A 23,634-nucleotide genomic window follows, 5' to 3' on the forward strand; every position below is an offset into this window, starting at 1 on the left:
AGCACCTGGCATATCAGCTCAAACAACAAATGCTCACTTAGAACAACCACAGGCCAGCCAGACTGCAGGGTGGGCTGGCAGGACAGACATTTAACAAACATACACTATAAACATTTTTACTTTTCTTTGTACAGTACTAAGCATCATGAAGTTACCAGGAATTCAACTACAGTGAGTACTCATGCTTCTCAGTAGCTGCTTTTTGATTACCTCAAATTCACAGCAGAAGAGCAGAGACATTGAGAATCAGGAAGACTGTGCCAAGGATGGGATTAATCCTTTTGCAACCAGTTTGGAAATATTCTGCAGCAGTTGTGCAAAACTTGGAACAGCTTTTCAGCAACTGTTTACATCCTGGGTGCAAGCACTCACACTACAGCTTCCTACAGCGACTAGAGCACTCCAGAGATCAGAAATTGTCCATAAAGTGAGCATTTAAGCAGCCTTGTGACCAAGCCCACAAGTATGAAGCTCACTCCACCATTCCATGGACTGCATTCCAGTTCTCAGCATGTACAACAGTACGTGCATGTCACATTGCAGTCATACCACAAGATGGTGTTTTTGGAAAACAGTTTATTTGGGAATTACACAATATTTTAAATTCTCCAAAATACATCTTACTAGATCCCTACAAAAGAAATCTAAATAAGTACAACAGTATCAAATTAAATTTGTTGCAACAGATATTAAATATTTACTTCCACTAATATATACATACAAAATGCCACACAATCAGCTTGTTTACCCTTGGAATGTATGCTGCCTTCCAGCAGTTATGCTCCATCTCCATATCCTCCAGTTCCACAACACGAAGACCCAATATTAACACTTTGTACATCCTTTATTATAGGCAAAAATAAAGAGTTTGTTTTTGTTGGGGTTTTTTTTGGGGGGGTTAACAGAAATTAACCCTCTGCAATCTCACAGCTGTGGTAGTTTGTCTACTGGGGTATCAAACTTGAAGTCTGCTGGGAAAAGATCTGGAGCTCGAGGATAGATCAGCCTGTATGACTGTCTAATCGTAACATCAGCCACACCAGCAATATCACCAATTTCTACAACAAAAAGCAGAGAAGTGGTTAGTTTTTACTTTTGCCATTTACATTCAAAAAACCAGCAAGCATAACTTATCAAGAGGCACTGGACACTTGCTTCACTTGCAACTCCCCCAAAAGCCTGGTAGAAATGGTGTTAACTGTGGTGACTAATATTTTGGATACTTAAGTCTGTCTTCTTATGTGTTACAGTTCACCTTAACCTATAAATTGTGGAATAACAAACTTCAAATTGGAAGAGGGCAAAAGTAATTAGAAACATCTATTACATATGACCACCAGTATTTTAACGAATCACCATCAACTTCTAGAACTTCATTTTTATGCTTTGATTAAGTATAAGTAAAAACAAGCAAAAAACTGAGCCACATAAAAACTGATACCTTCACTTAAGCATGAAATATATTTACCTTAAAATGCACCAAGAAATAAGGCAGAGGCACACACCACTGTCTAACAAGCTAAGGGAACACTTGTTTGAGATGCACAGAAACTTAAATTTATTCAAGAGTTAGTAAAAAAGAAAAAAGGTCAGGAATTTAAACCTTGAACTGCATGAGAGCGTTCAGCACTCTCCAAAACCACTGGAGCAGTATGGAGCTGTGGTGTCCATGGCAAGCAGCTGTATTTTAATTATCACTCTTAAGAGATGCAATCTCACAACCAGCAAGGATGAAGGTACTGAACTTCCTGGGCTACAGATCACTCATAGGCCCAGGAAAGTGCCAAGAGGATGGAATGGAAGCTCCAAGGACATAAGCAGTTACAAATGCGGAACAAACCACAACCTGACAGATGAAAGCTATTCTTTATCCAAAAGGAATGCTCCATTAAGAAATTGCTACATTTTCAACATTTCTGATCTGGACTGGACAATTCAGAGGAGCACTTGAATCCATTTCTCACATCAAGTTCTACCCCCTGCAGCCTTAGTAAACTTCTTTCCCCAGACATCACTGCCCTGTAGCCTCATTCCCTTGAGCCCCAGGGGCTGATTCCATGCTACTCTGCAGCTCAAGAGCCCTGAACTCCTTACTGGCTCCCCACAGGCTACCCTACCAGCAGGGAATCTGCCCCCAGCTGGTCCACAGCAAACCTTGCCATCCCACACTTTCCATCTTTACCACAGGCTCACAGTAAGTCAAGGACCATGTACTAATGCAGGTGATTCCTGGCTGCAGGAATGATTAAAGATTTGATGCAATCCAAAGTCCAAGAGCTCCGCGCAACTGCCATCAAGTTCCTGTTTGGAATATTTTAGAGCAGAAAAATGGACACATGAAAATATATGCGAACTTAAATTATTATGCTCATGTGAATGCACTGGTCCATTGCATTCAAGAATCCAACTCCTAATACCAGAAGAAAATGAACTCAGTTTACACTAAGTGTAGCCAATTACTCCATGTTCATTCTGGGGAGTGGGAGATCCTGGTTTGGTCCTTGCTGTATGCAGTTAAAATGAGCTTATCACTGTTTGCACAGACCTCATCCAAGTTTTACAGCAATACTGAAGTTTCTTTCAGGAAGAAAGACATGGCAAACTAAAAACAAACCAAAAAAAGACCAAAAAAAGTCAAGTTTTACCTTTTTGCGTCCTTTTCTCTGAAGAAGCCTGTGATGCCATGTAAATAGCTGCAGCTGCTACAGAGATAGGGCTTCTCCCAGGAACCAAATCTAATTCCACAGCTTTCCGGGCAATATGGGTTGCTGCCATTTGTACTTGTTTGGGAAGACCCAGATTAGAACAGAATCGTGACATGAAGTCTCCAGTTGTAATCAAATCAACGCTGGTTTCCAGAGCTTTCAAAATAAGTTTAAAACACCGGCCTATTTCTTTCTTTGAAATCCTGGACACCGCACATATTTCTGAAAAAAAGAGTATAAATTAAAAAAATCTTAGGCTTCACAGCATTTGTTGCCCCCAAAATAATCAAACTTGATTCTCAGTATATTAAGACCCACAAAGAAGGTCAATGTCCTGAAGGCCACAATCACTAAATAAGCTCTGACCATTTGTGAAACTTCAGTCAGTGCACATTTATCACAAGGCACTAATTAATACAGCTCACTTAAGTAAGGGAAATTTGGTACTGAATGCTAGAGAATTGTATCTCTGTTAGGGAAAAGTTGCACTATTCACTACAGAACTGCTGATTCAAAATCAGTTAAATCAGTTACAACAGTCTCCACCATCTTCTGATCAAAGCAATGCCTTTTAAGTTTCACCAACACTCAAAATAACTTTCAAATGCTAAAACCCCCATGCCCTAGAGCCTACTCCACAAATACAACAAATTCTCACAGACCCTTCTGCCCTCCCCTCAAAGGTGAGCTACAGCTGAGAACGACCAATTTGACAAAGTCCAGGAATAAAAAAGTCAACCTCCTACAGTGACAGAAACTAAACCTTTCCTTCATAGCAAAATTGAATCTGTATCACTGAAAACTTACCTTTAAATGTTCTTGGAACACCCTCTTGCCTACAGGCTATGTAGAGACAAGCAGAAGCAATAGCATCATTACTTCTCCCCTTCAGGCTCTTTTGCTCATACACTTGCTTGAATAAATTATTTGTTCGATCCTTCAACGCAAGAAGATGAAATTTAATTAACTCTAGGCCATTTAATTAGCAGCAGTATCAAAAATTCATGTGCTCATTATATTATGCTAACTAAGTCAATGCCAGAACAATTTAAGGAAGAGAGACATGAACTTACAACTATATTTCTAGGGAGGTTGATTCTGTCTGCCATGTTCGTAATTTCTTTAAAAGCATTCATCATCGCACGATCAGAGCTGCTCATAGTTCTGCGATTTTGGTACTTTGAATTCCCAAATTCATCAAAACTTGCTGCACCTGTGCCCTGAAAAGAAAAATTTGTGTTATCAATAATACAAGCAACTAAGCAACTTCCTCCTCACTTCAAGAGCAAACATCTTCCAGCTTTAGACATTTTAATTCAAGGCATCGGTTCCAACAGTTGTGCAAATAAACATCACTGAAAGTAACTCATTCAGCCAAGCATTGTTCCACACAACAAGTTCTACACTTTCCAGCAGTCTCAAATCATTAATTGCTTCCCAGAGACTGGAGATTACACAGGGCTTTTTCTTCCCTTATATAACAATAGTTACACAGTCAAAAAGAGAAAGAATATACAGCCAATGTGTGCATCTCTATACTCCTATCACCAGTGCTGAGGTCCAGGATGATATTCTATGCAACTCTGGTGTGTCCTTTAGGCTGCATCTGTGGCAGACAAGTTGTAGGAGTGTCAGGGGGTAGCACGGTTGGGACGGACGGAGATGAGAGATCTCTGCAGCCAGGTCGTGGAACCTGCAGTTTATTGCAAAGGACCTGGGTGCAGGGCCCTGCTTGGAACTGCCAGCCGCAGCTCGGGGCAGGCCCGAGAGAAGAGAGGGGTATAGAGAGGATGAGAGAGTAAGAGCATAAGAGAGTAAAAGGCAAGAGAGCCAAAGCATAAGAGAGTAAAAATGGTAAGAGTGAAGTTCCCATTACAATACAATAAATCATCTTCTGTGTTGAATATTCTGATTCTCACTGACCAATCTAGTACAATATACAAATCCTATAGCATTTCCATACAGCCTATAAGAATCACTACATTACCATACTGTGCTACATTTTAAACCCTAAAAACTACTCTTTGGACCCCTTCTGCCAAGCTGGCAGGGTCTGCTCTGACCCTTGGACCTGTCTGCAAGCAGAGGGTCTTGTTTCATCAAAAGAGGATCACCTTCAGCTAGCCACACCATTGTTTTCCCGTTGTTCAGTAACTAAGGGATCTCAAAGCTTGCTTTCATTTCAATCTTGCTTATAGTTTCTATACGCTCAAAATCTTTTGCCAGGCAATCATATTTATAAGGCTTTCCTGTTTCATCTTCCCTAACACCGATGAGTCATAAAAACATTTTTATGGTCAGCTGGAGACCAGTTGTTACAATGATAACCATCATAGAGAAGGCATGGGCAAAGAGAACACACAAACCAATGAGCCAGTCAAACCCAACCCAATACCATGCCTGTTAGAGGCTGCAAGCCTTTATCAGAAAATGGAAATATCCAGGTATTTTGACTTTATGGAAAAATCATTGGCCTCTTAAAAGAAAAGCTTGAGGTCTTCAGAGAATTTAAAGCCTCACATTCAACCTGGCAACTTCAAAACAAGCTTCCAAGGTACCATTCAGCTTGTACCTAACAACTTATAGAGCAAAATGCATACTTCTATTAGATATGCAAATATGCCCAACCAAAAGGCTCTAAAATGTTCAAAGTTCTCAATTTGCCAGCAGTCCAAAACAAGTCTTAACCAAATAATGCCATGTCAGATTAGTGATAGCTGATAATGACATGTCCTGTAAGAGAAGAGCAATTTATATTGTCTACATACGTGTTCACTGTCACAGTATGCAAGGGGCCCCAAGTTCCTTGAAGTGGAAACCATTTCTTCATAATTCCATCATGTGTAGAAACATGGATTTCCTGAATCTGCAACCATTTATTCCTTGCTGGTACCTTCAAACGATTTACCTGAGATGGGGCATCCAGCTTTCACTACAGACAGATTTGGTCATTTAAACAAGCCACCACAGACACTGACTACCACACTGTCATTTTGCCAAAACTGGTAAACACAAAGCAGGTCTTGATCTGTGGCTGACTGATAACCTAGCTAAGCACTTGCACACAGAAATCTCAAACTAAATACCCAGCAATGGATTGAGATGTCCAGGTTGTACAAAGTGGGGTAAAGACACAGTGAACAAAGCATAGAACAATCCCTGGCATCATCTTTTTCTTCTCAGCTGCCTGGTTTCTTCCTTCCTGACCCATGTTCTTGGGAAGTGCCCTTCTATTTTAACACAGGCTATAACTCTGTCATCTCTGAGGTGCACTTCTGCATTTAATAGATGTTTTCTGACAGTAATAACACTTGCTCTTGACCATTCACATACACTGCTCCCCTTCCCATGCCCAAGGCCTCAAGGACACCCCACTTCCAGCAGCCCCAGTGGATCCCTCCCTGCTGAGACATTTGTGGTGCTCACACACCTTGACTCACTGTGGCAACTGAGGACTTCGGCACAGAACCCTCCTCACAAGTCTCCCTAGCTCCTTCAACAGGTCTTTACAACAGATTCCAGAACCACTCATGTCTTTTTCCTACTACTCCAAACATCCTTTAATACAAAAGAAGCACCCAGACATGATCCTGGCACCAACACAACAGAGGGCTGCTCCAAAGACAATCCTACTTCCTTGGCTGGATGAACACCTCCAACTATTCAAAGGTTCCCAGTAAGATGAAAAGGTAAGCAAAGAGCAAGAATAAAGTACAACAGACTTCAGGCCACAAAGAGCAATACTAGGCCTTCCATTCAAAAATTATGCCAAAACTTCCCTTGGCCCAAAGTATACAGAAGTCTTAGGCCAAAAGGCTCCTTGCTGGCCATCAGTTATACCCCTGTTCCCTGCAGGGTGTTACATTTGTGTTTATCATGGCCTCCCACACCAGTGTTATGCACACATGCTTACATGGAACTGTATGAGCTCAAATTCTTGTAGATGCCAGAAGAGTGAGCACAAACAACAGCAAGTCCCCAGGTCCTTGTCTAGTCAGGCTTTGTATCAGAGACTAATCTACCAGGAAATATTGCTCTGTCCTGGAGCCAGCACAGATTCCCCTTCATCAGAGGGATTTTCCTTGGTCCGCTGGTTAAGGAGAACAAAAAAAAATTTACAAAAACCAAACAAAGAACAACCCACATCTATTAGGTGCTGCAGAGTGAAAGTAGACAAAGATTTTACCCTGCTGATGTGAGCCCTCTTCAAGAGCCATGCCCAATATAAAACTCACACTATAAAAAGGGTGGAAAACTCTCTTCCACCTCAACTGCTTACATAAACCATGGAAATTCTCCCTGCATGTGTTATTTAAATGCACCATCTACTCTCCTTCTGGAGCTTTGAGGGACAATACTTTACTGATTTCAGCCCTTGACAATCATGTTAGGAGATCCTTCCCCTTCATGGAAAAAGGCAGAAGCCACACAGTTTTAACTGAAATGAAGTTGACTTTATGAATCATGTGGTTTACTGTTGTGGCCTGAGTCGGGAGTTCTACCTGTCTGGCTTTCAAACAGAACAGAAATCTCATGGATACAATCCTGAAAACACCCTTCAAGGTAACTAAAGTGAAAAAATGCAGTCAAGTAAACAGTGACAATCTCTGAAGGGGCTCAGTGGAGGTCAGCTTTACAGTGCTGGCATTCAACAGCTTTGTACCCCAGTATTTCCCCAGAGCAGCACACAGTATGACCAGTATCACCCACATCACTGATTTGTGGTTAACCACAGCACCAAGGCATGCCCCCTGATCCAGCAGTCTAGTCTTCTCGTCCAGTAGAACCAGCTCACATGGATCAGTCTGATCTATCCTTTCTCCTTTTTCAATCATCAGCCCCTGGTACCTTCTCACTGTTTATCAATATAGCACTTCCAGATTCAGGTCATGCAGTTTAACAAAAGCCAGCTTTCTTTCAAAGACATCTGATCAAAGGATAGAAATTCTATGCCAAAAGATTGCATTAAATCTTTGTTCAACCATTATAAATTCTCTTGGAGTTGCAGTTGCTACAAAAAAAGGAATCAATTAACTAGCAAAGGTGACAAAAGACATTTTCCACAAGATAGGAAACAAAACTTGCAGTTTTTGCTTTTAGATTCCTAGAAGAGAGCTCCCTGTATCAAAGCAAAACTAAGATGCTTGTTTAGTTATTTTTCTTTAACTTTGTTAGAATTTTAGAAATAACTATAACATTCTGGCAATCAAGTCACAATTAATGTGACACTTCACCATGCCTCCAATTGATCTGCATTGTAATCAGATCAACTGCAGCACACAGTATCTAATTTCAGAGTTACAGCTCTGTGCCAGTATCCTGAAGACCTGCCTGTGGAATTCAAACCACTTCCAGCACTGCCAACTATGTTATTCACCCTCCTCTTCACAGGCAAATTAATCTTTGTTCCAATGCAGGCTGCTGCTGCTGCCTCAGACAGATGGGTTCCTTACACATTAAAACCAATTAGGAATTAATCCCTTTGCACAGGCAGAGCAGCTAACACATACAGACCACACATCCCTGCAGGAAGGGGCCCCAGAGCAGCACCTCCTGCCTTCCCAGAGGAAAGAGACACAAACCACTCTGTGAAGGAGAATTGACCCTCTTCCTCTACTGTTATAAAGCAATACTGTTATAACTGGCTGAGACTCCATTTCCCTCTCTGTTCCCAGGAGTCTACAACAGATCTAACATGACGTGCCATGAGAATTATCAACGTCCTTCTCTTTTGGATTTCCCATAACACAGGTTGTGTTTTAGGGGTTTTTCTGGTGAGAGTGTTTTTGTGAGGGTGGAGAAGGTCAGCTGTAAAGATTTTATTATCTGCAGTCCTACCTCAAGCAGAAAGAAATAGCCCTGGTCCTGTCCCATATGAAAGGTTAAAGACATCTCTGGCACACAAACATGGGGTCCACTCCAGGCCCTTCTAAAACCTGCTGTTAACTGGGAAAATAATCTTACCCTGTTTCATTCTCTGGAATTCATATAGGTTGTTCTGCAGATGCTACTTACCCTCTTCATGACTACACCAATTTCACCCTTGCTCAACCACTGTGTCTATCTAGTTAGTGTTCAACCACTGTGTCTATCCAGGTCAATCCACATCCCAACCTACTGCCAGCAGGCACTTCAGATGACTGCTTGAGAAATGTACTATTTCCTTGCTTCAAAATTCATGCCCTTTCCGCACTGACAGGAGATGTCTTCAGCATCTTCTGATAAAAGCCATTCACTTCCTTCCAAACGACTGAAAAAAAAGCAGTCCCTTATACAGAGCTCACATCAAGGAACTGACACAGCAGAGCTCCTGCTTACTAGCAAGACAAACACAGGAACTCCTGTGCAGAAAACATCCTGGTTTGTCAAAGGGACTCTCAGTTTCCCATAGAAAATAATGCACCTCTGCAAATAAAGTATCCACAGTTGGACTGACTGCCCCCTCTACAATCCCAAACATGATCCAGGCAGCTCCAGCACTTTTTACTCAATTCTCAGAGGTTAAATCATGCCACACTAAAACTCTCATTGTATCTTTATGGAATGGCACTCTTTGCTACAGCAAGTTTGCTCCTGCCTATTCTGGGATGTTCTGGTTTACAGCAAAACTTTCATTAGTCAAATGTCCAGCTCTTCAAGTTTTTAACGTTCATGGGCAAACAAACTTTTCATACAAGTTCCTGTGTCTTTAATTCTCTCACTAAGGTTGCTATCCCTCTTTATTCCAAATTATGATCTGAACATCCAGAGGGAAGGGGGTTAACAGCACAAGTCACTGATCACCTGGACACAAAACCTGTGATAAAGCTGAAATGTCTTTTGTCTTTTCCAATGTCCAGGTTCTAAAGGAGCTCAGGTCATTCTACTGACTGAATCAAACTGAGTTCCCAGAAACAAACCTTGTATTTACACAGCTCAGAGTGAGAAACAATGTGAACCTGGAGCAAACAGTCCATTTCTCCATCTGTCTATAAAGGTATAGATCTTTATCACAGTTGACCAAATCAGCAACAGAAAGCCAAGCCCTCTGAACTACAATCTTTCTGATCCTATATAGGTGGTATTAGAATTCCAGTGACTTCTATAACACTGCTTCATAGAGCCCTTTAGCCAATGTTTTAATGAAGCAGTGCAGAAATTTGTTTGTCTGAATGTACTCCAAAAGCCACCTATAATCATAAAATGTGATAGGCAGCAATGCTTAGAATTGTCCAAAACGGACATTTCTCAAAGAAAAGATTTCTTTTTCACTAATGGTGAAAATTAGCTGCCCATGACTATTCACTTGTTGACTTCCTTGCTTTTAAGAATTCTTGGATGAAAAGCATGCTGCACACTGCCCTATACATACATATTTAGGCACTTCATCCTAGCAACATTACTGGGACAAAAACTTCTGAGAAAACACATAAAGCAGCAAAATGTTCTAATCAGCAACTTCATCCCTGTTCATGAAACATCCAGGAAATCCACAAAAAGTTAATTTGGATCTTGCAGTAAAATATGAAGAAGAAAGTACAACAATTAAAACTTACCTGGGTCGCTGCTTCATTAAAGGGAATGCATTTGTGTGACTAGTCCTGCTTGCTCTCAGGAGAAACAGCGGGATATGACTGCACCACAAAATTTCAACCCAAGTATAGATGGGCTACTTTGCTTTGAGGCACTCTGACCATGAAAGAATTCTACATTTAGTGCTTTAACATTAATTGAAAGAACATGTACAAGATGGTCTCCAGGTCTCCAATATGAATCTGATACAGACTTTAGTACGAAAAAACAACAGCAGCATTAGCTGTTGAGATCTCAAGGTTAACTTCAGAACCACCTCAAATACACTTGCTAAGTCAAAGTATACTTCTTTTAAAATTGCAACATCAGCTTTCCTATTTATTGCAACATATCTAAGCGTAGCAAGTAACCCCACAACACTGCAAACTTTTTGGTTTTTTTTCAAAGGTTGGCCCTTTCCTTCTATCCTCAGGAAAGGGCCACATTTTATAGACTGTTGAAACATGCAACTTCAGTTCAGGTGAAAATCTTCTCAAAAATACATGTTGTATAGTTTTTCTATGGAAGTGTCACCTGGTACTTGAAATAAAAACACTCAGCAAACTTAAGTATTTCCAGTGTTACCTTGCCAATCATTGTACTCAAGTCACCATCACTGAGCAAAGGATTCTGGGTGTCCCCAACTCGAGATGGGTCTTTGGTTGCTTTGTCATTGCTGAACGTTCTCCACTCTGAGCCCACGTCTATGACCCGGTCACCTGGGAACACAGGGCAACACAAAGTCTGCATTGACACAGTGCTTTAAAATATTGCATGAAACATTAAGGCAGGCATCTGAGCTCTGCACTCCAAGGAGGCAGACTACTGGCATTCCCAAACACAACAGTAACTGCAGGACAACAAACCGGAATGCTCAGGATCTACAATGGAAAAAAAATGCAACTAGAGCTCCACAGAAGACATAAATAACTAAAGAAATGCATCCTGAAACCAGGAACTGTCACCTTTATGGATTATCCATTAAGAACATCATGGCATTTCCAATACACAAAAGGAATCAAGATCTCAATTTCAAGCTGAAGTCAGGACTGCCTGTGGATTGTTCTCAATGAGTCAGTTGCTGTAACTTAAGTTCATCACACTTGCCATGTGTTAATAGTGCACACACGAATTACCTATCACGCACACAATCCCATCAAGCTATAGTAAATTACTTCTCTTGAGTAATTTCTAGCTCCTTTGTACTCTCCATTTTGTACCTCCTAACCCACCACTGATGACATTTTGCAGTTCAATTTTTGTTCTTGAAGACAGTTGTGACCCTGCCCAATTTCATGATCCTTGACAGTTTTATATAAAATATATGTACTCAACTACTTAAACACAAACAACCCTGTTAACACTGGAAGATTTTCAGTACAGATTCAGAATAAACAGGAAAAGCACCACATTTTCTGAATGAAACAACTTTCCTTGCAGTCCTCTATTAAATTCACATCCACTAAACCTTTCCTACAGCAATGAGAGGAAACAGCAATGAGAATTATTTCTCAAAACTTACCAGTTTGAGAATTAATTCTCACAAACTTTGTGATGCAGGCAAAAGCCCTACAGTAAACACAACAACAGAAACTTGGGGGAAGAAAAGAAACACAAAAGAAAGCACAAACCCCAGCCCCAAACCCAGCACAGTTCATTGTATTCAGAGATCTGATAAAAGCTGCATCACAAAGGTGTTGCCTCCAGAGCAATACTACAGAATTTTTAAGAACACATGCACAAAATAACACAAAAGGACCACCTCTCTTAGTGTTCTGCAGTAAAGCAGAATACAGCTCAGAAGAAACTTCAGAATAATTGGTACCCTTAGCTAAACCTGAGGGAAAATTCATCACCTTTATCAATGTTTAAGTTTGTTGTGAGAGAAATGCCCGCAAAAAAAGTAGCATTGACTGCACAGTTTACAGTATGGAAGTCTTAGAATGAAATCACAGAGGCTGATTTAACCTGGTGAAAAAGGCAGAAAAAAGCACTCTGCAAACAATACAAGATCTGAAGCTGGAGAAAATGCAGACAGTGTGGACAGAGTGATGCAACTGCAGAATTCCCTGGGGGATACAAGGGGACTCTATTCTGACAGAATAACTCGATTTTTAACATAAAACTATGCAAGGAGGATGCCTGAAATGGGAAGCTGTGAATGAACCAAAAGAAGTTGCTAGAACAAAAAAAAAACAAAAAAAACTTTAGGTTAAAGGTGTTCTCATCAATACCTGTCAGACCTGCTCAAAACTATGGCTCCACCTTTATTTACTGGTCTAATAAAAACCAAGAGGGAGAAGAAAAAAAATCAACCATGAAAAAATCATGAAAAGCTACAGGGTTATGGATAGAATGAATCTGTGCTGCCTTTTACTCTTTCTGCTACAAAGGTCAACCCCCACACCCTTGGCAAGCTTGAATTTGCAGACAGTGTGCTCCTCTGACTCCTGGATTCTGTAAATATTTGATTCAGTAATGCTCCTTCTATGGCCTAGCAGTAACTTTACTTTTAGACGAACCCCCAATACTGTTTACAGCATCTAAAAAAAGCAAAATGTACTTAAAATTCTGGCATGGTATAAATAGAACACTGAGTACAGAGCAATGATGTAATATTTTTCCACACAAGTGGGAATGACCTAAATGACTCACTCAGGGATCTGCCTCTTGTGAATTATGAACCATTCCTGCTCTAACAAAAAAGTTCTACATCACTGCCTGCTTTGATAAACACATCACAAACAGAAGACTGAGACTACTATGTCAGAGTAAGAAAAGATTAAGTAGAACAAATCACTGAATATAAAGCATTTGTGCAATTAAGATGCAGTATGCAAATATCTTCATTTTGCCAAGAAATCTGCTACTACAGAAAATAAGTTTTTCTGTATACTGTCAGTGTCACAGAAAATATACAGAAATCCTAGGCAGTACATTCCATCTTTCAAAAGGCTTCTATAAAAGTGTGACACAAGCTAGAAGTATTAATGAAAATGGAACAAATAAGCCCACAGGTTTCCATAGATGGAAAACGTATTCAGCTACAAGCATGATTAGCTGGATTATCCCATTCAACAAGAAACTAAAACAAGAAACAAAATGCAGCACTTATCTTTAGTTCTTCAATACATAAAAACCACATTGGAACTGTGATATTAGTACAGATGCAATTAAGCCCCACCCTAAGTGGTCAAAGCAAAACTTTAAAATACTAAATTTAGTCTTACAAAAAGACTAAATTTAGTACTGAGTTAAGATTTTTTTACTGACTAAATTAGACTGACTTAAGGTTTCAAGCTCTAAACTCAATTTGCTAGGTCATGCCCTACTGACTGACTTTCCCAAGCTGGAATATGGATCCAACAGTCCAACATGAGAGTAAGAAAGCTCCCAGTAAGTACACCATACAGGTGTCTCTGTTTCTCACAGTCTTATATTGGTTTGGGCAACCTAAAACTGCAATAAGGATGGGAGTGGCCACATATTCCTTGGCTACTCCCTTTCTAAGCAGTCCTTTTGAACAAAAGGGCTTCACTAGATAGTCACATTAGATACTCCTTTATTTGATTTTCCTCTAACAGCGGAGTTGAGCTCCTCAGCTTCCTCCTCTGAAATACATACAAAAACAACAGTTTACAGGACCAAATCCTTGTGAAATGCATCTCCAGGCTGATATCCCAAAGCATCTTTCTGAACAGACTAATTTTTCTCCATTGCTCCATTTCTTCTCATAAAGTACTCTTCCAGGATTCAGTGTCTCTTTAAAATACAGTCTAACAGACTAACACACAGGCTCCAGTGCAAACACACACTGCCAACTCCCCTGGTTGGTAACCAAATTCAGGTTACTCATCATCTGAAAAGCTCATTTAATAAAATGCAGAAGTGCTACTCAGAACAGAAAACCTCAGGCCAAGGTTACTTTTCTTCACAACTGACACATGCAAAGAACATGTGCTACAGAAATGCAAAACCAAACTCAGGTCAGACCCAAAAATTAAAATAGACTTTTGAGTAGTTTTTAAAACTTAGTTTGAAATATCTATACATCAAATTTGCAGTAACTCATAAGACATATGTATTTTCTTCTCCTTCTGCATTTTGCATTATCTGTTATAAGAAGACAAGATAGCTTAAAACTGAAGATATCTAACCAAAACTAGAAATATGATGACATTCATGAGCTATGTAATCTTCCATATCCACTCTTGAAACACTGCTGAGAAGGCATGTTCTTAAGTTCTTTTCAGAGGAGCTCTAATATTAGCTGCACATTGCATTAAGTTCTGCATATTGTTAACTAATATTTTAATTTTAACATAAATACAGTATTAAAAGTTGATTTGCACTCTGAAGATCCAAAACACCTACTGATAACAGGGAATGTGTCATTCTCACAGTTAGTTAGGGAATCTACTGCCATCTAGTGAGCACATATATTATACTTTTAATTAAAAGCATTTTACAATGCCAAATTTAAATATAAATGTGTGTATAGATATATAGGATTACACTTAAGTTTCAGTCAGCTCCTTATTAAGCAGAGTAATGAGGTGCTGTGACAAACTACAGTGAAAAAACTAAGGAGCAGGCTACAAGCTGGGGAGAATGAAGACATGAAACTGCACAGAGCCAGGCTGAACAATCAGATCAAGCTTCAGCTCTCAAGACTCTCCTAACTCCTAAATCACTTTTGCAACCACCTTCTAAATTGCTTCAGCAAGTCTCTCTCTTCCTGGTACACAGAAGTCCAGAGCTAGACAGTACTCCAGGTGTATCTACTCCATATTCTATTTATTAGCTTACATATTGCCCCATATGGGAACACATGACCTTTTTTTCCATTTTTCAGCCTTAGAACTTCTATTAAGGACCAGATGTATTAAATGCTCCACAGAATAAACTCATGGAAAGGGGAAAAATAAATGAACATATAATTTTACAGTCATCACTATTTCTAGCCCTTAGTAAGGCATTTGTATTCTTTGTAAAAGTTATCTTGTTTTCAATAAATTGTCGCCACCACAAATTTATCATCACAACCAGCAACACCAGTCTATTCACAAGACAGTTAAAGTAACTAAAGCAGGCTTTCAGATGGCTAAACAAAACATAAAGCCCCCACAAGCAAACAAACAAAAAAGCCACAGATGATTTTAACTAGTTGCCAGACATCAACAGCATCACACCAGTACCAAAAGGCAACTATGGATTGAAACAGACAGTACAGCACTGCAGGCAAATGACTGCTACAAGAACAAAGGCTTAGCAGCTCCTGCATATCAAAATGATGACAAATCTAAAAGGACTAACAGGCTTCCAAAGCCATCAGCTTGCATAATAATTTTGGAAGAAGCAAATGAGAGTAGAAATGTTAAATGATCAGGTGGACAAGTCTGGTCAATTGAATTTACACCTCCCCAGGACTTGAGGCCTTTAAAAGATTAACAGCTCTAATACTTGTGTGAAGGAGGCTCCAAACTACAGAATCTCAATTTAAAATGTTGTGCCTGATCTACCCTACATCACAATATTTGAGACTCTTTTTCCATCAGAGGAGTTCAGATTGTTTCCAGCCTTTATTTCCAGCCTAATTACCTTGTCAGCCTGGTAAGGAAGCAAGTTACGAACCACTCCCTAAATGGGATGATTCAAAATGTTACTGTTACTTACTAGAAAAATCTAGTACTTCACCTAGTGGAAGTAGTAGTGGCCCTCAAATATCTTAGGTCTCTAGCCAAAAACCCACTAACTAGAAAGCTTCCTGCACCCTCCAGGAAATCTCATGCTAAGAGCAGCGCTTATTACAAAGCCTGACAAAAGATGCTGACGTTTAACATCTAAAGTCTGTTTCCACTCTTACAAGCATTACTGCCAAACACTTCGAAGCATCACCCTTTGCCTTTAAAGCTGAAAAGGGTTAGAATTAAAACAGACTATTTGCAATGCTGGCTGAGAAAGGCAAGAAGGTCACTTAATACAGGAAATTTATAATATGAAGAATCTGTGAATGCTCATGCAAGAGTCAGCTATTTGGAATGTCTTTAAGCATCAGTATCCTTTATAATTAGCTTTCCTCTAAATGCAGAGAGTCTTTTTCCAAGGGTCAACTTTTGTCACACACTTTTTAGTAGTCTAGACACCAAGCATGTAAAGGCTGCTAGTTCACATCCATATCTAAAGATTTTTGCTAACTTTTTAAGTGATACTTTGAATCAAGAATTAATATTTTAAAGATTAACAATAGTTGCAGAAAGGAGTAAATCTGGACATACAGGCAAATATTAACAGATTTTTCCCCTACGGATGTAACTGCCCTCTACTGGATGCAAGTCAAAAGTACTTAAGCACCTTCCCCACTTACTGGATACTACAAACAGCTGAAAAGAAAAAGATTTCTTTGGTTTTCAGAAAAAACAAGCAGCTATACAGAAGCAAGCAATCTTATCCCTAATGACAGATATCCTGAGTAATGAACTGGCCAGTTGAGAGGCAATTGTGAAACCCCTTTCTACTTGTTTATTATACTGACAAGAATAAAAAAAGCACCTGTAGTATAGTCAAATCTTACCTATTCTTCACGGACCAATTTGAATTTACAATGCACCATTTTAATCTCAAACGTGTCAGAAGTATCAGGCAAACAAATCCTCAGATTTTTGTAACAGCCTTAGTGCAGACCACAGACTATTGACTATTTTTCCCTAAAATTCTTCAACTGAACACCCAGGTATACACAGAACATGGCAGGAATGTCTGAATATTGGTCATAATCTGATTCAAAGCTTTAATGAGTTGATACGTGTCCACAGATCCTCATCAGCTGGAGAAAGACTTCTGCTTTTTTACCAAAGAAGGCTCCCCAAAGCAGATCCACACAAGAGCACTGTTCCTCTCAGCCACACCTGCCTAGTGAAGCAGACAGAGCAAACCAGTTTGAGAAAATCACTTACTACACACTGAAAATAAATTCCTCGCTGCTTAACTCCTGCACACTAAGACAACATTTAATGAACCTATCTATATAGATATTTAAGGAATGTCTTCAAAAGGTGTTCCTAACCTGAGGTATTCCTTATACCTGAGATACTACATAGCAGTACATGCCACCAGACTTGTTCTTATCCTCCTCTGAAATTCACATCACCACCTTGCTACATCAAGAAAATTCAGTGCTTTGTCTTTCACTTTCACTCTGCTTTCTTCAGCCCCTTCTGGCATATGAGCTGATTCCCAGCCTTTTTTACTGCCTATAAGGTAGTAAGCAAAATATCTGCCTGTCAAGAAAGAGGATTTACTAGCCTTCTGTTCTTGAACAACACCCTTTTCCCCCCACCAACCCTGTCTGGAGAATGAGATATGGTGAAGGCTTTCAATGAACACAGAACTAAGCCCTAAGAACCCTGTCCATGAACTCTTAGTGAAGCACATAGCTTAGAATGACTGGAGAAAGGTAGGGATAATAAAACACTATTCTTGTCACAGCAAATAGACCTGGACAGAGTTGTTAAGTCTCAAATGCATGTCAATCCACACTAATATCAAAATTTCATGGATGATTATAATTTAGGTCTCCAAGCACCTTTCAAGTAAAAAGCAATTAGCAGAAGGAAAAGTTAACAAGTTGGAAATAATTACCATGAAAAGACAGAACACAAACTAATCCACAAAAAGTAATAATGAAAAGGCAGATGAGAGGTTTTAGGAGAATGAAGCAGTATTTTGAAACAATAATACTCTCAACACCAGCTTCAGTCATAATGACATTACAAGATTAAATTATTTTAATACTGCACAGCAAAACACCCGTTTATTCAGAACACATGGAAAATACTGTGCAAGAAACCCCAGCATACTAGATCTAACTTAAATTATTGAGACTAAGAATGAAACCTTTAAGTAGAAAACAACTCTGATAAAAAACTTTTCTCAAAAATCCCTTTAAAAAGTAGTACTTGCAACATACAGGTCTGCCTAAAATATGGAATTCACTTGATAAAGAAATCAGCTCTTCTGTGTCCTGGCCTCCTGCTCCCCCAAACTTTTCTACTGCATTACCTTTTCAACTGCTAAATGCAAGATAATAATACTGATTTAGTCTCCTATTCCCAGAAAATTGATTACAAACCTGAAAACTATCTGTGCACCAGCTATTTTATCCTACAACACAGTTCTACATATAATAGTCTTACACTCTTTCCATAAATAAGCAACTTCAGTACTTCACGATAGCAAGCAAGAAAAACATCAAATGCAAATACTCTTAGTTAAGGCAAAGACTATTAGCTCTGTCTACAGCTAAACTGCACATACACACTAAAAAAAAAAGAAAAAAAGAAAAAAATCAGTGAACTCACACCAGTATGTACTTTACAGCAGTAAAGTAAGAGCACAAATTCAGCATTTACCATTTATACCAGCAGTGCCCTGCAGACACTAAAAACCAATATTTTTAAATAAATCTGTAGCACTTCAGCTACAAGATATATTGATTTTTGCATAGGGAGGGTTAACTGTTCTAAATGATCCTGTTCACTGAAAGATCCCAGTAACTCTTAGTCCATCCCAAAATATATTTTCAGTGAGCTCTGCTCACATGTGATCACGATGCATGCAAGCCCTGAAACAAAACTTCCCTATGTAAAAACAGGACATCAAATCTTTAGTCTCTTAAGGGGAATGTGTCTCATGGAATCTGCTACAAATACAGGAAAGTTGCATTTGGAACACATGAAAGCTAAATTTTGTCTTCACTCCTTTAATCCCTCTTCACAAGTATCTCCAGAAAACAGGCATCAAGGATTGGATCTGGTTTACACCCTCTCTAAATTTCTTATCAGACCAGGTGAGAAAATATTTAGTGCTCTCACTTCTCTTTGATTACTTATTGTCACCCTATTTAATTGGTTTTCCAAATTACCTGCTGGATACCCTAGCTTAGGAATTGGACACAGAGGCAGGCTAAATAGCTGAAGGAACACAAAACAGAATGAGAACAATCAGCACAATGCTGTTAAAGCCTTTTGGGGAGAAATCCACAGAATGCTTGCCTAAAAAACATTTTTTATCCTACCGGTAATGTTGGCGGTAAACCGCACTAAGACAACTACAAACACATTAAAAACTCAATTCAGAAACAGTTTCTATTAATATTCTAATTCCTGCTCATTGAAACTGCTAACATTTTGAACTAAAGAGTGCACCAATGCTATTACTTCAGAAAAAACAGAGGATAAACTCTTCAGGCAAGAATTCCTTGTGACTAGGTAACAGAAGGTACACGAAGTGAGACTTGTGACAAATTCCAAGTTCCAAAAAATTACATTTATGAAGAAAAAGCTTTTCCTCTTCTCCCAATACCAGAGCTATCTTAAAAGTTATGAACTGATTAAGACGGGCTTTTCTAAACTTTTGTTCAATCTCTGTGACAGCCACACAAAGAGCTGAACATGCACCAAAGTATTTTTAAGCAGTAACTTAGAAGCTTACTATCATATTTGAGTAGGAAATACTGCTGTTGGTATTTCAATTTTTAACCAGGAAATTTATTGATGAATTGACCTATATCAGAATTTATGCAATTTAAACCACCCCTTCTTTTTAACAAAGCAGTTATAACCCTTCCTTTAGAGGTTTTAAACAGTTTCATGATTTTAAAGGAAACTGGTACTCAAGTTTAAATGTTTTAACACTTACTTTAACAATTTATGTGGAAGTTTGCTTTTGCATAAAAAGACATTTTAGTTGCTTGGCTAAATTAGTACTATCTTCACCACAAATCCCTTAACTTACAGCTTTTAAGGAAAAATTTTAAATGCAGCAAGGCAAAACAAAACCACCATAGTCTAGGAAAGATAGATCTAAACAATTTGAAATATTTAGCAGCACTGAATGAATCACACCAACGTGTACCTTCAAGGAGGATTTTTTCACATAATGGCCAAAAACAAATTAACAGAAAACAATGGAGTTTAAAGGATTATCAAAATACAAGCATGGAAAGTTTCCCATGATAAAAGGAATAAAGACGGTAAGGTGCATGTAAGATGTTCATCCTAGAAAAGATAAATAAAAATGTATATGCAGCAGGTTTTATGGCAACTTCCTTTCTCATTCAAACAAAAGACAAAGCCTAACAGGCCTTCCGTTTTAAATATTCAATTCTACTTCGAAATACAGTCTAGTCTGTGGAAGTTGCTGCTACAGAAACCAAGTAAAAGAGCTTCACAAAATTCCAGTGGGAAAATTTAGGATAGTCTTAAAAAGCCTTGGGAGAAGTGATTAACACACATGCTAGCAACCATATAAAGATAAATCTTTCAGGGCAGAAGATAACATCTAGCTACTGGGAAACTGAGGTTGGTTGGGGTTTGGTTTTGTGCTGTGTTGGTTTTATTTCTTATAAGCAAGTTATTTCATAGAGAGCTTCTGTAACACCTCTTATACTTACCTGAATCAAAGAAGAGTCATGAATAAAAACAGAATACGGGACTGGACAGCACAATGCTCTAATTCATATTACAGCACATTTTAAATTTTCAGTCTTTAAAGAGAGTTTGATTATTTTTGTAGTGCAAAAAATTACCAGAACACAGGCTATTCAGAGCAGTAAGCTTGTAGCAACAGACAATCACAAAAAAAAACTAAGCCCCACACAAAAAAATCAAAACAAACACACACCCCATCAAATCTACCACAAACGTTTCGGCATCAAGAGAGCACAAACCTACACACACCATTTGGGTTACATGGCAATTTATAAAAATATTAATAATTACTTACCTACTACTAGCCCACACTCAGAACAAATCATATCACCAGCTCTGTAATCCTCCACTAAAATGGAATCTGGATGATTTGGGCAAGTCACCCTTGGAAGCACATCCAAACTAAGAAAAAAAGCAAAAAAGTTCCTTGATGATAAGAATACTTCAGTAATACAGCACTCAATGTTTTAAATTATAGAATATTAACTCGATTATCTGAGCTGCACTTTTTATATGAATGCTGCAACTACATTTGACAATCAAGACTTCAGATCACCTAAATTCCAATTTTCTTGTAATGTATCTTGTACCAAAATCACTTCAAATCAAACATTAAAAATCTACATAACAGACTTGATTAAATGCAGTGTAACTCAAACTACTGCTAAACAAAGTCTCCCAAGAAGTTAGTGGTGATTTCTTCATTCCAAACAAGCATTTTCACTCCTTCTACTCAGAACAGTATTATTTACCAGGTCCTTAATTCAGAAAGTAGTGCACATACAACATGTATGTTTGGAAAATTCCCAATTCAAACACTGATTTATTTTAAAGTATTTGAAGAATAAATTCCATTTTAAATTAAGCAATGTATAGTGAAATCTTAACAAAAAATAATCAGCTCCTAAGGCAATTACATGACAAGAAGTTCTGAAAACAGAGATCTCTTTCACACTCATGGATCTTCAAGAATTACAACTTCCCATAAAGCATTAGCATTATTTGATAAACAGCTTTTAGTTACTAACTAAAGCAACAACCAACTGCTTCTAACCAAATGTTTTAAAAGTAAATACTTCATATTAACAATGTGTTACATAATTCTACTAAAATTATTTCAAAATGGGAGTAAAAAGTGTTTACAATTGGGATCCATGTATTCCACAAAGCCATTCTGCTCAAGTTTAAAAGCATAAGAGTACAGAAGTTGATCTCAAATTTATCATGACTACTAACTTCTATTTGAATAAATCAAAAAAAACAATTTGTAATCCATTCAATTTTAAAAAGTTTTCCAATAGAATTACTCTGGGTTACCCCATTTTCCACAATTCTTTCTGCCATTAATTCAGCCTAGCCTATACTCCCCATCTTAATTTTCATTTTTTAGATATTTCTAATGAGTCTAGAACACAAAAAAACAGAACATTTTAATCCACAGACAAACATGTCTGCAACCCGAAACTAAAACTGAAAATCACCATAACTATTAATATTAAAACCTCCAGACAGCATGTAAACACAAGATGTTCAGATGTAAATTACGTTCAAAAGAGTACATGAAAGCTCTTTAGACTACTTTCCTTCTATTCCCAGCTACAAGTTTCATATGACAACACTGTTGACAAAGCATTCACAATCATCTGACATTTGGCATTACATAAAAGGCAGTGACACACTAAGCAAAAGGAAAAAGAAAATCCAGATGCCTCAAAGAATACCACCTATGCTTTGTTTCAGACTTTACCTTCATAAAACATTGCAAAAATTTGTCTTCCCATCCCAATTTAACTCGGTTTAGCTACAGACACATATACGCTGTACTCCTTGCAATGGGTTCAATTTACTAAGCCAGCTACACCCAAGGAAAATGCATGGCACGTGTGTAAAGGCCCATCCCAGCAAATAACTCCCGACTTGCAGCAAGATTACTCGGAAGCAGTTCCTAGATCCTAGGACAGGTTTAGCAGGAGTTACGGAGTCACTCCAGTCTGCTCCGTGGGCTTTCAGACTAGAAAGAAAAATTCGGTGTGTCTCCAGGAGGAAGGAATTCAGAACCCGAAACCCGTCTGGTCGCTGACTAGTGCCGGTACGGATTTAGGGTGGGAGCCTGAAAGCAGTTTGCAGGCCCCGATAAGGCGGAGCCAGGCCAGGGAGCTGCACCACGGCTCAAGGCAGCGCTGAGCACGGGGAACACAGGGGCCGCAGCTGCCGGTGCCCGGCCGCGGGACACGGCGGGACGGGCTCGGTACCCACAGGGCCCGGCCAGGCCACAGCCGCGCTCGGGGGACAGACCAGGCCGAGCCGCCGTTCGCACCGAGCTGTGGCTGACGAGGAGCTCCGCACGCAGGACATCAATCGCCCAAAACCCTCGGCATCTCCTCGGAGCGCTACCCAGCAATAGCGACACGAAGACGCAGAGGCGGCGAGCTCGGCCCCTTAGAGGCCGCTCAGCCGGGGGCCGCCCGGCCCGGCCCGCACGAACAGGCGCGGGCGCCCTGAGGCCCGACCGCCTGCCGCCCTAAGGAACGGCCCCGACAAACAGGACACCGGAGAGGGGCCGGTGCGCCGTGCACCGCGAGAGCCGTGCTAAAACGGCAGCACCGGGGCCGGGCAAGGGCGGCGATGGCCGCCGCTCAGTCCCCAGGCGGTAGCGGGGGTGACGCAGCCATCCTCCGCCTGTGCCGCGGATGGGAGCAATGTCGGAGCCGAAGCCGCTCCTCCCTCGGCCCCCCGCGCCCAGCCCGCCCCCGTACCGGCTGGTAGACGCCATGTCGGCGGTGCCGCAGCAGAGGCGGATACCGCGCGGCCCAGCGGCCCCTGCAATTAAATCCCGAGAGTGGCGGGCGGGGCCACCGAGCGCTCCTACGGGTGCCGCGAAGGGGCGG

General features: G+C 39.8%; 1 protein-coding gene across 3 annotated transcripts; it reads right to left on the reverse strand.

The window, feature by feature from the left end:
• Positions 1-556: 556 nt before the first annotated feature.
• GTF2B (general transcription factor IIB) lies at positions 557-23,591 on the reverse strand. Of its 3 annotated transcripts, none has more exons than XM_066556008.1 (7): positions 23,503-23,591; positions 21,042-21,148; positions 10,842-10,975; positions 3,779-3,925; positions 3,513-3,642; positions 2,646-2,927; positions 557-1,058 (listed from the first exon to the last, which is right to left on the reverse strand). In XM_066556008.1, the coding sequence occupies exons 1-7, from the start codon at positions 23,517-23,519 to the stop codon at positions 925-927; spliced, it is 951 nt and encodes a 316-aa protein (XP_066412105.1). In that variant the 5' UTR covers positions 23,520-23,591; the 3' UTR covers positions 557-924. The 3 variants fall into 3 exon arrangements, with proteins under 3 accessions (XP_066412105.1, XP_066412106.1, XP_066412107.1); XM_066556009.1 differs by lacking the exon at positions 23,503-23,591 and adding an exon at positions 22,679-22,920; XM_066556010.1 differs by lacking the exon at positions 23,503-23,591 and adding an exon at positions 22,494-22,643.
• Between the last annotated feature and the right edge of the window lie 43 nt (positions 23,592-23,634).

Source organism: Molothrus aeneus, chromosome 9 (assembly GCF_037042795.1).
Source record: "Molothrus aeneus isolate 106 chromosome 9, BPBGC_Maene_1.0, whole genome shotgun sequence".
Lineage (NCBI taxonomy): Eukaryota > Metazoa > Chordata > Aves > Passeriformes > Icteridae > Molothrus > Molothrus aeneus.